Source organism: Castor canadensis, chromosome X, assembly GCF_047511655.1.
Source record: "Castor canadensis chromosome X, mCasCan1.hap1v2, whole genome shotgun sequence".
In the NCBI taxonomy this organism is placed as follows: Eukaryota; Metazoa; Chordata; class Mammalia; order Rodentia; family Castoridae; genus Castor; species Castor canadensis.
In genome coordinates this window covers 24,329,515-24,343,512 of record NC_133405.1, presented here as the reverse complement: position 1 = coordinate 24,343,512, position 13,998 = coordinate 24,329,515, and the positions used below count along the sequence as shown (strand labels likewise).

The window sequence follows — 13,998 nt, the reverse complement described above, 5'->3', positions numbered from 1 at the left end:
TTTTTGTTTCATTAATTCTTTGTATGGTTTTTTTGGTTTCTATTTCGTTGATTTCAGCTCTTATTTTTATTATTTCTCTCCTTCTATTTGTTTTGGGATTTGCTTGTTCTTGTTTTTCTAGGAGTTTGAGATGTATCATTAGGTCATTGATTTGGGATCTTTCAATCTTTTTAATATATGCACTCATGGCTATAAACTTTCCTCTCAAGACTGCCTTAGCTGTGTCCCATAGGTTCCGGTAGGTTGTGTTTTCATTTTCATTGACTTCTAGGAACTTTTTAATTTCCTCTTTTATTTCATCGATGATCCATTGTTCATTAAGTAATGAGTTATTTAGTTTCCAGCTGTTTGCATGTTTTTTGTCTTTACTTTTGTTGTTGAGTTCTACTTTTACTGCATTGTGGTCAGATAGTATGCATGGTATTATTTCTATTTTCTTATATTTTCTGAGACTTGCTTTGTGCCCTAGGATATGATCTATTTTGGAGAAGGTTCCATGGGCTGCTGAGAAGAATGTATATTGTGTAGAGGTTGGATGAAATGTTCTGTAGACATCTACTAGGTCCACTTGATCTATTGCATATTTTAGATCTTGGATTTCTTTATTGAGTTTTTGTTTGGATGACCTATCTATTGATGATAATGGAGTGTTAAAGTCTCCCACAACCACTGTGTTGGCGTTTATATATGCTTTTAGGTCTTTCAGGGTATGTTTGATGAAACTGGGTGCGTTGACATTGGGTGCGTACAGATTGATGATTATTATTTCCTTTTGGTCTATTTCCCCTTTTATTAGTATGGAATGTCCTTCTTTATCTCGTTTGATCAATGTAGGTTTGAAGTCTACTTTGTCAGAGATAAGTATTGCTACTCCTGCTTGTTTTTGGGGGCCATTGGCTTGGTAAATCTTCTTCCAGCCTTTCATCCTAAGCATATGCTTATTTCTGTCGGTGAGATGAGTCTCCTGTAAGCAACAAATTGTTGGATCTTCTTTTTTAATCCATTTTGTCAAACGGTGTCTTTTGATGGGTGAATTAAGTCCATTAACATTAAGCGTTAGTACTGATAGGCATGTGGTGATTCCTGCCATTTAGTTATCTTAGTTGTTTGAAGGTTTGATTGTGTGTACCTAACTTGATGTTACTCTCTACTGTCTTGCTTTTTCTTATCCTGTGGTTTGGTGCTGCCTGCCTTTTCATGGTTATGTTGGGTGTCACTTTCTGTGTGCAGGATCCCTTGCAGAATCTTTTGTAATGGTGGCTTTGTGGTCACATATTGTTTTAGTTTCTGCTTATCATGGAAGACTTTTATTGCTCCATCTATTTTGAATGATAGCTTTGCTGGGTAGAGTATCCTGGGGTTGAAGTTATTTTCATTCAGTGCCCGGAAGATCTCACCCCACGCTCTTCTTGCTTTTAATGTTTCTGTTGAGAAGTCTGCTGTGATTTTGATGGGTTTATCTTTGTATGTTACTTGTTTTTTCTCTCTTACAGCCTTCAATATTCTTTCCTTAGTTTCTGAACTTGTTGTTTTAATGATGATATGTCGTGGAGTAGTTCTATTTTGATCTGGTCTGTTTGGTGTCCTGGAGGCCTCTTGCATCTGTATGGGAATATCTTTCTCTAGATTTGGGAAATGTTCCGTTATTATTTTGTTGAATATATTACGCATTCCCTTCGCTTGCACCTCTTCTCCTTCTTCGATGCCCATGATTCTCAAGTTTGGTCTTTTGATGGAGTCAGTGAGTTCTTGCATTTTCTTTTCACAGGTCTTGAGTTGTTTAATTAATAGTTCTTCAGTTTTTCCTTTAATTACCATTTCATCTTCAAGTTCTGAGATTCTGTCTTCTGTTTGTTCTATTCTGCTGGATTGGCCTTCCGTTTTGTTTTGCAGTTCTGTTTCGTTCTTTTTTCTGAGGTTTTCCATATCCTGGCTGTTTTCTTCTTTATTGTTGTCTATTTTTGTCCTGAGTTCATTTATCCATTTATTCATTGTGTTCTTTCTTTCACTTTGGTGTTTATACAGTGCTTCTATGGTTTCCTTTATTTCTTCTTTTGCTTTTTCAAATTCTCTATTTTTATTGTCTTGGAATTTCTTGAGTGTCTCCTGTACATTTTGGTTGACCCTATCCAGTATCATCTCTATAAAATTCTCATTGAGTACTTGTAGTATGTCTTCTTTTAAATTATTCTTGTGGGCTTCATTGGGTCCTTTGGTATAGTTTATCTTCATTTTGTTGGAGTCTGGATCTGAGTTTCTGTTCTCTTCATTCCCCTCTGGTTCCTGTACTAATTTTTTGTTGTGGGGAAACTGGTTTCCTTGTTTTTTCTGTCTTCCTGTCATTGTCCTTGGCGTTGTTACTGTCCCTGTACTGTGTGTAATTAAGTATTTTCTAGCTTGTAATAATAACAATGGTAATATTGAGAATGGAAGAGTGAGCTGAGATGGAAAGCAAGAAGTTAAAGAAAAGGGGAAAACAAATATACAGACAAGAGGGAGAAAGCAGAACAAGGTATCAGACAAGAGAGTTTCAAAGGTATAAACAGGGAGTGTTAGTGTACTAATTGACAGTAAGCTGAACAGACAATAGAGAGACAGAGAGAGGATTGAAAATCAAAGATAAAAACAATAAAAAATAAGTATATGAAAGTAATATCTATATATAAAAATGAATTAAAATAAAATGGAAAATAGAAAATTAAAAAAAAATAACCAAAAAACTTCTAAGTTTATATGCAATGCAATTTCAGTCTTAATAATTTGGATGTCCGTCTCAATCTCCAGTCCTGGAGTTGGTGCCTCAGATGTTGTTCTGTAGTTGTCTCATCAAAGGGGATGCATAAAGTAGAACAAAACTACACTCACACACACACAGAAGAAAAAAAAAAAAGCCCCACCAAGTGTCCCCAGTTCAAATGCAATACAGTTTCAGTAAGTTTTTCGGCTTGCAGGTGTAATTCGGTTGTTCTCTCATCAAAGGTAGGGAGAAAAAGAAAAAAAAGCGTCTGGAGGCAGTTCTGAGAGTGGTATCTGCAACTGTGGCTTGCCTGCCTGGTGCTCTCAGCCTGTAGCTGGCGGCGTTATTTATGCAGATCTCTGGGGTGAGCTAGCACTCACCTGGTCCCACAGGCTTTGTTTGCTCAGAGTTCTCCTGTGCGGTGTCCTCTGCCACAGGCTTTCCCCTTTCCAAGCACTGGGAAAGGTGCCACTGCCCCGCGTTGTCAGGCCTGCGTGTTTATTTACAGTTCACGTGGGAATTGGGTCTTCCCTCCTCTCACAAGCTTCCCCGCTCCTGGTTGCTGGGCGCGCCCCGCTCCCGCCAGAGCCTCTGCTGCCCGCCCGGCTCGTTTATTTACAGTCCCGGGAAGGAGTCCCTTCCCCCAATCTTCAGCGCTCAGGGTGCCCCACCCTCTTTCCAGCATGTCTTAACTGTTCTTATTGCTTAGTACTCAGTTTCTCTTTTTTTCCCGGGTGGAGGTCAGTCTGTCCAGGGGGCTATGCTGCTGTGGCCCAGGCTTGTCTGTGGGGCTACCGCGGTACCGCGAAGCTCATCTGGTCCGCGTCTTCCCAAGCCGTATGGGCACCGGCCACTGGCGGCCCCGGGGGCCCTCTTCGGTTCTCCGTTTAACGTGAAGTGGAGATTCTCTGCACCGGCTGGAGATGTGGAGGGGTCAAAGTTATGCCTTTTCTCGGTGATTATGCCTGCAAAGTGTGTCTCCAGCATCTCTCCAAGATTTCACTATAGGAGGGTCACTTTCTACTTCCTACCTCTAGCCGCCATCTTGGAATTCACTCATTGATTCTTAAAAGATGCTGGAGGAAGTAGAACTAAATAGTAGGAAGAATCTGTGGTACCCACAGAAACCGAACTTTAGGTCTAACACACTCAGTAAGAGGGAGCCCTGTCTGGGCAGATAGGTTAGTGGGTGGCACCTGGGTAGCCACCCAATTGCAAAGCCATGTAACTGAGGGCATCTCTCATTCTCTCACATGCCTGTCACTTTGAGATGGTTTTAGCAAGAAAAAATTTTCTCCCAAGAGGAATTTTTATTTTTATAAAAGCATTTACTATTAACTCTCACCAACATGCATACACACACACACACACACACACACACACACACACACACCCCTCACTCCTGTGGCTCTCATATCTGTACTCTCTTCCACATGGTATTTATGTGAACTTAGGGAAAGTTTATTAATATTTCTGTGCTTCTGTGCTTCTATTTCCTTTTTGGTAAAAGTCGGGATAAATTATGACAGCTCAACTGATGAAAGAACAAAACAGATACGAGAACCGCTGGCATGATAGGTAGTCCTGATAGGTAAGTTTCTTTCCATTCAAAATGTACAGACATTCATTATCATATTCCACAAACATTTGTGACAATTCTCCTTCAAGTCAGGCTCAGTGCAGAGTGTAGAGAGGGTATATAAGTTTCCTTTTGGTCTTGTAGAACTGTCTTCCTATACTGCAGAACAAGAGCATTCTGGCTCAGAATGCTATTTGTGTCTTTGGAAAATTTGATTTCTTGTGCAGAAGGTTTTGTAGAAATTGTTAACATTATCTCACCCATTTACAAACTGTTAATTTTTGTTAGGAAAAGATCAGATTAGATTGTGTGCCAACTAAACAATCCCATCTATTTTCCCCTCCTACTGAAATGTTTGTCTTCCTTTTATTATTCTGCCTGCTTCTTCATTGTTATTCATATAGCTCTATCACTCACAACTCTACCTTAGCACACATATTACAGAAACATTATTTCATTAAACAAGTTCTGCCACTTCAACTGAGAAGGAAATGCCTGTCTCTATGTGCTCTCTACTAATAAATAGAGACAAACAAAAAACAAATGTATACGATAAATATAACTCCTGACTGATATACTCACCATTCTGCAGTTTGGTATGATTACATTAATATTTTATAAACTCTTTCAAAAGAAAATGTACTCATGACATATGACTAAAGCCACAGTAGATAAACTTCCTTTCTTCATTTGGTTTAATATGCCAAAAGTTCAAAGGCTACATTGCATAGAAAGGCTTGCTAGAGGGCAGGTTGTACTTGACATTTCAAAGTCTCCTATCACATTGATTATTTTGTTTATCTTTAAGCGTTAAGATCCAAAGTGGTCCTATATTTCCAATGCCAATAAAATAAAAAATTGAAAACATTGGGCTTTATACACATATGACAGAACCTGAAAAATCAAAGTCCAATAAAACACATTGGGAATAGAACACAAGAGAAATTTTCTCTCTTTTCCTGGGCCCTGGCCTGGCTTAAGTACTGCCAACAAGTACATGCTATTGTCACTTATATTATTGAAGTGTCTGAAGGAGATCTGAAATCATATGAAAGGGTTATAGAAAAGGCCAAGGGATTCCTCCAAAGTCATTTTTGCAATAAATATCCTGTTTTGTTTTGCTTTTATTATCACTTCTTTCAGAACCCTTTCCCTACAGCCTTCCTTTTTTCTACAGTCCAAAATGTGTATGCATTTAATAACAGAACTTCAAAGTACATGAAACAAAAATGACAGAATAAATACAAATGAAAAGATATCTATGCATAACAAAAGATTTAAATACTCCTTCCTCAGTAATGGATAGAACAGAGTGAATCAGAAAATATGTAGATATGAAAACTGATCACCTGAACCTTTTAGAATCCTATGTGTAACAATTGCCGAAAATATATTTTTCAAATGTACATGTAACACATATCTCATTGGGATTTAATTTCTATCTCTGTAATTAAGTATAAGAACTGAATAATAACAAGAATAGCTTACATTTGCCTCTTCTTAGAGGACTGTTTTTGGCTGGTGAGAGTCACCTCACTGTTTGGAAGTCACCTTGCATGGAATGCTTAGGATACGCTGCCTTATCTGTACACAGGTCAGCTGCCCTATGTCTAAGCAGAACCTATGGGATATAATTCATGCTCCAGAGCTCCCTATAGGATTAAGTTGAGGCTTATTTTTTCTGTACCTACATCACTGCTTAACTTCTCCTGTTTTATCTTCTTTCACTTCCTCCCTTACAGGAGTCTTCTGATAATCTTATATCTGTTGTACAAAAATCTGTTTTAGTCTATGTCTTTATGGAATACTACCTAGGACAGATGCTACTGGGAGTGATTGTTGCAGGCATCATCTAGACAAGTGCTGAAGTCTTTGACAGACTGTCACAGTGCAAATGCTAAGACTTTTACTTCCTGTGGCTTTCTTGACTCTTGGCATGGTCATTGTTGGAAGAGCCATAGGTATGGTTTGTACTCCCTCTTCTGATTCATGAACTTCCCAAAGTTTTAGCCTATTGGAAATTCTGCAGATTCTGTGTGTTAGTTGGTTTAGCTTACTCCCCAGAATTGCAAATCTACCACATGATTTCAAGTAATATTTCAGTGTAGCCTTAAGTTTTCTTGCTACTTAGCAACTTATACTTACTGAACTTAGCAATATTATCTCTGTCCTCTTTATATATCTGAGCCAGGGAGTTACAGTGGAGACAAATGTCATTTCTGTCCTTCTATCTAGTCATACAAATGTCCATTCACTCAATATTTTGATGTCAGGTCCTGTGCCAGGTCAGGTTGGGATTGAAGGAATAAGAAAAAAATCCTTGGCCTCATACTCTAGTTCGTAAACAACCAGGCAAACAGCTAAAATTATCATCAATTATTATCAGCACCATAATTATTTATTGAATTCTTACAGTGTGCTAGGCATTTTATATAATCTCATTCTAATAGATCTGGGAGTTAGGTACTACGGTTATCCTTCATTTTACAGTTAAAGAATCTGGGGCTCAGAGGGGTTTAGTTACTTGCATAGCCAGTAAGAGGCAGAATTAGGATTCAAATCCAATGTGGTCTAATTCTAATGTTCTTAAATACAACACTGCCTCTCAATTTAGTATTAAAATTGTTTTAATGAATTAATTTAGTCATAGATATAAAGTATACATGTTTAAAAATGGCATATGTAACAAATACTTCTATATAACTGTGTTTTCCAAGTATGGTGAGTTAGAAGTGGATAAAAATTCATTCGTAATCCTCCTAAGAGACAATGTCCATGTTTCTCTGCCTTCTTTTAATCTGAATGGGCTCTAGAACTGCTTTGATCAATAGAACATGGATGCAATTCCCACTTTTTGTCTCTTGAGAGTGTGTGCTATGGCAGCTTTGCATAGTCATATGAGACATTTGACTACCATTCTGGAGAGACCATGTGGAGAGGGTCTTAGAGAGATGCAGCTGAGCCCAGTCGTTTATCTGTCCATAGCAAGGTGTCCAAGTGAAGTCTTGGACCCTCTAGATCAACTTGTCACAACTGAGGTATCCCAGTTTATACCATACAGAATAGAAGAGTTGCCCATTTGAGTTCTGTCCAAATTCCTCATTCTGAAAATCTTGTTTTAACTTGCTAAGTTTTAAGGTAGTTTGTTAAACAGAAATAGACAAGAGAATATCCAGTATGGCTGGGATAGGGTGATTGGTTAATAGAGTTAATTATTTTTAGGGAAGAAAAACAGGAAGATTCTAAGTACTCAAACAAGATTTTCCTTAGATTATTGAAAATGTGGTTTAAGATCCTGTGGGGCCCCAGAGCCACAGCTGTAAGCAGCTTTTGTCACTGTACTGTCGTTTTGTGGCAGGGCCAGTTGAAACAACGTCAGGAGACTGATACCCTATAGGAGATAGGATAATCTAGTAGAGTGTAGAGTATCCTATCATAGTAGTTTATGATTGTCTAAGAACCCTAGAAATCTTAGAGGTGTCCTATGTTTGATGTTTGACAATGATATTATACATGCCCATTTTATGGTTTAGTCCTTGAAAATTTCCTGCAGGCCAGTTCATACTGGCTTTTGTCTTGCAAAATGCAATCTCCACTTTCATGGAAGGGGAGAGGGACAGCATCCATGATACTATTTATTTATTAATTGAGTACTCTTAACTTCCAGCTTTTATCTACATCATCTAAATCTTTACTGCACTACTAAGGGATGAACAATATGTTTATTTTCTATTTTACAGATGAGGAAACTGCAGCTCTTACTAACCATGCTTCTAGTCATTAGTCTACACTCCTGCTATAAAGTCTATGGGTTCATAAGAAAACAAAAGATGCTTTGATCAGATTAAGCTTAGTATTTACCCACTTGTCTCTGTAATGGACCTTAAATATTCTTGCCTAGGAGGATACCTGTGGGTTGCTTATTTCTACACCTAGAATCTCCTGTGGAGATATTGAACATATGTATTGCCAGTGTTAGTTAATTTACAGGCTTCTTAAAAATCCATTGTCTTAATGTTGGACCACAGGAGAAGTTGGAATTGTGGAAATATATGAACTGGATAGCTGGGCATGGTGATACATACCTGTAATCCCAGCACTTGGGAGGTTAAGGCAGGAAAATTGCAAATTTGAGACCAGCCTGGGCTACATAGTGAGACCCTGTCTCAAAAAGCAAAACAAAACAAAACAAAACAGAATGTATGAACCAGAGGAAAGTGAAGATAGGATACGAGACATTTACTATCATACTTGCATTTTCAGGACTGTACCCTGGTTCCTGTTGGGTGGAAATCCCTTTACACCTTCAGAAAGGCTTTGCCTACACTTAAGGATTTCTTCCCATGCAAGTTCCTTGTCTCCATTTCAATTTGTGTGTGTGTGTGTGTGTTTCTGTGACTGGGTCATGTTATGTACCCTGGACTGGTCTAAAGCTTGTGATCCTCCTGCCTCAGCCTCCTAAGTGCTGGGACTGTAGGCATTTGCTACCACACTTGGCTCCATTTTTAATCTTTTAGGCATTCCAGAGACCCTTGAGCCCCAGGAAGCAGTTTGTACCCAGAGTAAACCACTGAAATTCATCCACAGATTGCTCCAAAATAAGCGTTCTAAATAGGATCTAATTATATATGCACAATTGAGCTATATTATAGAAAATTATAATTCCAATTCAACTACACATTTCTGGGACATTGTTATTTCTTTAGTGTTCCTATGAAATTCATTGAAATACTAAGAATTATTCTTGGGTATTGAGAAATTTTAACCCATTCCAGTTCTGACATCTTTTCTTTACAGAGATCCTTTCAAAGACTTTTCAGGCAGCCAACCTGAAGAGAGAACCCAGATTTGTGGTTGAGCTGATAAATGATCTTGGACCTATTACTAGCCCATAAGCACACATTCCTAAAAATTTTCACAGTGAAAAACTATCAATATCTCTCCTGCTTCCTGAGATCATCTGACCACTTGTTTCAGCCCATTTGGAAAGTTGAATCAGGGAAGGCCTGGCTCATGTATGATGGGAAACAAACTAGCAAACTGGGTTTGGGTGGGTTATGTGGCATTATTTCAGATATCAGTTCAGAGTCCCTCTCCAATATATCTCAACTTTGACCCTAAATTTCCACCTATGGAGCTTCATTCCTGTAGTCCAAGGCCTTATAAATATCTACCCTGCTAGCTCACCTTCTCTCTATTCCTTTCTATTTGTTTACACTCTGTTCTTGCCTTGGTAAAACATTTGACAGGTTCCAGAGTAAACCCTAAACTCTCATCCAGGGGTGCCATAGATACCTTTGGAGGAACATTAATCAGGACTTTTCCTACTCCACCCATGGCCCCTAGATTTCTGGATTTTAGAGATGAATAAAATAAAATTATGTACATAAATATACTTAAGGATTCCAATCCCTTAATTTGCCAAGAAAAGACGTGTGGGAAAAACAAGAGAAACTAACCAGTACATCATTTGTGCAGTTAGTAAGACACTGAGCATTTAAAAACCTATGTATGAGAAGTCTATAATCTTAGAAAAAAAGGGAAGCCCTTTGAATCAAGCAAATTTGGCTTCATGACATATTCACTATATTTTTAGCTTTTACATTTTCAGCAGACTAGTCTTGGACTACATATCCATGTCTGGGCTTTTGAAATCACATCTATTTAATTTACTATAAACCCCTATATATAAAACTCCCTATGAAAAATTTCTTTCAGAATTAGAATATCACACAACCACAAAATTAAGAATCATAAAATGTTTATCTTTCTCCAAGGACTGGTGTATTTTTCTTTTCATGGAAAATGCAAAGTATATAATTGATCAAGTCCCCCCCCCCTTTTTTTGATTTTGCCTGCCTGGTCACAGGTGCTCGTAACTTTAAAAACTGGGTGGGATTCTATGACCTACACATCTGAATTTTAAATTAGTCTCACTACCTGGTTTTATTTTCTATTTTCATTTGCATTTTCCCAGATGCTGATTTATTTTTATTTGTAGTTTCTTCTTATATTGCAACATTTCTTACAAGCTGCTTCAAAGTGTTTGTAGAAAAGGTGATCTAGCTCAACTCAGTAGTTCACCAGTGTCTCTGTACTATCTCCTCATGTATACTTTTTAGTCTTTGGCATACTGTTTCTTCTACCTGTGCTCTTAGTTCCTTATCCTACCCCCTGCACACTTAGCTCAAGCGTTACCTCTTCTGCAAATCTGCTCTAATCACCTACACTTATCTAGCCCCCCCATATCACCCCAGCTAAAATAACACTTTCATGCAAGTTTCTACTCTGATACTTGCCATGTTGTAATGTAGTGCTACTTAGTCTGATGACTCTGGGCTTGAAGCCACAGATTGATCCTTTCAGATTCTCCCTTATCTCAGCTCAATACGTTTTTTAATGAATGGGTGTTTAAAGGAAAGAACAAATGAAAATAATGGATGGGAAACTTGTGAGCTCTTGTCAGTCAAGAGGCAGCTCATAGCTGAAAATGGGTTTTATTAGGGAGAAAATATGGAATTCTAAAAGTACTGTAGCCAGTATGAGGGCAGGAATCTTTGTCTTTTTGTTTATATCTTTTTCACCAGGCAGTACCTTGCATATGGCAGGCCTAAGTAAATATTTCTTTTCTTTTTACATTTTTATTAGCATATATTAGTTGTACAGGGGGGTTCATTGTGAAATTTACATATGTGCTTACAATGTACCTTGATTAGTACCCCCTCCATCATTGTTCTGCATCAACCTTCTACCTTTCTTAAAATAACGTCTGTAAATATTTCTTGTATTCCTAGTAGTTTTCACGCAGAGTATTTTTCAATGATTGTTCCTACCATTATGTATTTATTTATTTCAGCTAGTTAAGGTAATACAATCCTTATCTCAGAGATCCTCCAACCCTTGAGCTTCATGATCTTTTCTAAAGGCTTTAACTAATTTAAGATATTTCTACATGAAATGTTTCCATGCATTTATCTACACAGACTATGACGGAAAGTGTCTCAGTGTCTCTTCTTGTGGAATAGTCCTTGGAAGACACAAACAGGTCTCAGCTTTTGTGGGTGCTTCTATACTCAGTCTACTATGCCAATCACTTCCTGTTTGTCCTTCATGGCCCAGTTAATCTTGTTATTGACAGCACCCAAGCCAATCATGATGTACTTGCTCCTGATGAAAAACATGACAGTACATGAATTGTGTAACCCACAAATTTTGTTGAAGCAAAGTACTTCTTTAATATCTATAAGATAGCTGTAACATTGACTTTTCCAACTATATTGTCTATACAAGTAGGTTCTGTCATATCCAAACAAAATAATAACAACTTCTTTACCTCTGATCTACCTGACAGCCATTGTGTAGGTTTGGGAGTATGCATGGCATCTTGGAGACCAACTGGGTATCTCTGGGTACCAATCAACTTCATGGGAGAGCTTTGAGAGTAACTCCACTGGTAGGATTCAAGCTGGTTTTGGAGAAACATTAATTCTATTTGGCATATTGTTTTACAAATTATTGGCTCTTGGTAAAGTGTCCACTATGATGATGAAAAGTACTCTTTCCCAGGACTTCACTTTATTTGCCACTGAAAGCATACTGTATCTGTGGTAGATATTAATAATATAAGCCCAAGTTCAGGCCTTCTTCTTGAGGAGCTTTCAGAACAGGAGCCTGCCAAGAGACATGTAACCTTATTCTTTGTTTTAGTTCCCATTGGAGTTGGCCTGCTGGGTTCTGTAAGAATTGTCTCCTTTCGAATGCCAATGCCCATAGAAGGGCAGGGTCTTGCTCTGGGAATAAGGTGCAGGAGTTCACATTTTCCATTCTCTGTCATTTTAGTGGATTCATTACAGTGGAGACACCATAATGAGGGACTCTTCTCTTTCTTTCAGACTTGTAAGCATATTTATTTATGGGGAAAATAAAGGAAGTAGAAAGCAGTATTCAATGAATATTCCTTAGTGGGTTCATCCTTGGTTTCATCTGGGATGACTGGGGCACAACAAAGCTTTTTAACCAGAAAGCCTGACTCTTTTGGTGCTTCGCTTCCATGTGAAAATGAATACTAATTTTAACTAACACTTTGCCAAAGCTAACACTCTTGCAGAAAAGAGGGGCTCTCCTGATCTGCCATTATGGTGATTAATTTTATTGAAAAGTAGCTGTACAAAACACCATGTTAGATGAAAGGTAGCTCCATGTCAAACCCCAGGGATGACCTATTTCTGGTTCCTACTTAATGGATATAATAATTATGCCAGACACTGTCTTCACGACAAATGTGTAAGAGATTCCTCACCCATGAAAGTGTAGATTTGAGCTCTCTGGGGAAGTTAAGAAAGCTCATGTATCATTTGTTTTTCATCAATGCCAAAGTATTTTTTATTGTCACAGACAGGCCAGATGAGAAAGGACAAAGAACAATCTGCTGACTCAGTAGGAAACCTCCTGAGGGGCAGAAAAGTAGTTGAACTGCTGATCCATCAATAAAATGACTTCAGGCAACAGTTCTATGAGGGTAATTTGGTGCCTTTTCCATTAAAAATAATTTTTAATTCATTTTTATTAGTATGTATTAGTTATAGAAAATAGTGGGTTTCATTATGACATTTTTATATATGTAATAATGTATTTTTACCCTCTCCCATTACCCACACTTTATCCCCCCTTCCTCTCCCATTGGTCCAATTCCTAGAGGGTCAGGAGAGAATTAGGGAGGTTAAAACATAACATCATAAAGGTGACAGGTTCCCTGTTCTCCAGACCTTGACAATTAAAACAGCACACAGCATTGAAGTGTGATGTCAACTTTCCATTTCTGTGGAAATCCATACCAGTTGTACAAGGAGCAGGCATCAGTACTGCCATGTGCATACTATTCCATTCATCTGCCACTGTCCAGTGTTTCACCAGAGAAAAATTCACTCCTATATTCATTATGCTTCACTACTATTAAGAGTACAAGTTAAACATAATTCAATTTTTTTGAGCCACAAATTGTATAAGGCTTCTCTAGAGGAAGAGAATCAATAGAATATATATGTATATATAATAGAATATATATGTTTATGTGTATGTATGTGTTGAGTGTATAATTATATTAGAATGGCATACTCTACTGGAGGCTGGAGAGTCCAACAATGGTCCTCTGTATGCTAGACAGCCAGAGAAACTGTAGCTGCTCAGTTCAAGAAGTTATATGCCCAGAACAAGGGGGACCAATGATACAGCCCTGGTCTAAGATTGAAGGGCCTGGAAGCTCCCTGGAAAGTTGCTGGTGTGAGTCCTCATTGAAAGACTGGAGAAGCTGGAGTCCAATGTTCATGGGCAATGGCATCAGCAATAGACACACTTCCTTAGGAAAAATGGAGTTTGCACCCACTGGCTGGCTTTCTCCTATTCTCATTTTTACTCCGTCTAGGTGCCCCTCAAACCTACTGGATGTTAACACCTACATTCAAGGCAGGTTATTCCTCACTTAGTTATTGTCCCACATGCCAACTGTCTCTGGAAACACCCTCACAGATATACCCAGAGGTGTGCTTCACTAGACTCTTAGGCATCTCTCAATCTAATCAAGTTGACAAGAGAAATCATCATATATATCGTATGTGAACTTGAGACAATAATAATAATAGCTGGGTTAATTCAGGGATGACTGTGAGCCAGGTGTCATTCTAAG

The 13,998-nt window shown here is 38.2% G+C and overlaps 2 protein-coding genes across 31 annotated transcripts in view; both read right to left on the bottom strand.

The window, feature by feature from the left end:
* Enox2 (ecto-NOX disulfide-thiol exchanger 2) overlaps nucleotides 1–13,998 on the bottom strand; it is a 341,637-nt gene that overhangs the window by 93,358 nt on the left and 234,281 nt on the right. The window lies entirely within an intron of this gene.
* On the bottom strand, nucleotides 5,050–12,150 carry LOC141419787 (uncharacterized). Its single transcript, XM_074063470.1, is given in 3 exon segments — nucleotides 5,050–11,395; nucleotides 11,397–11,656; nucleotides 11,914–12,150. Coding segments are annotated over 3 exon segments (639 nt in total). The 3' UTR covers nucleotides 5,050–11,253.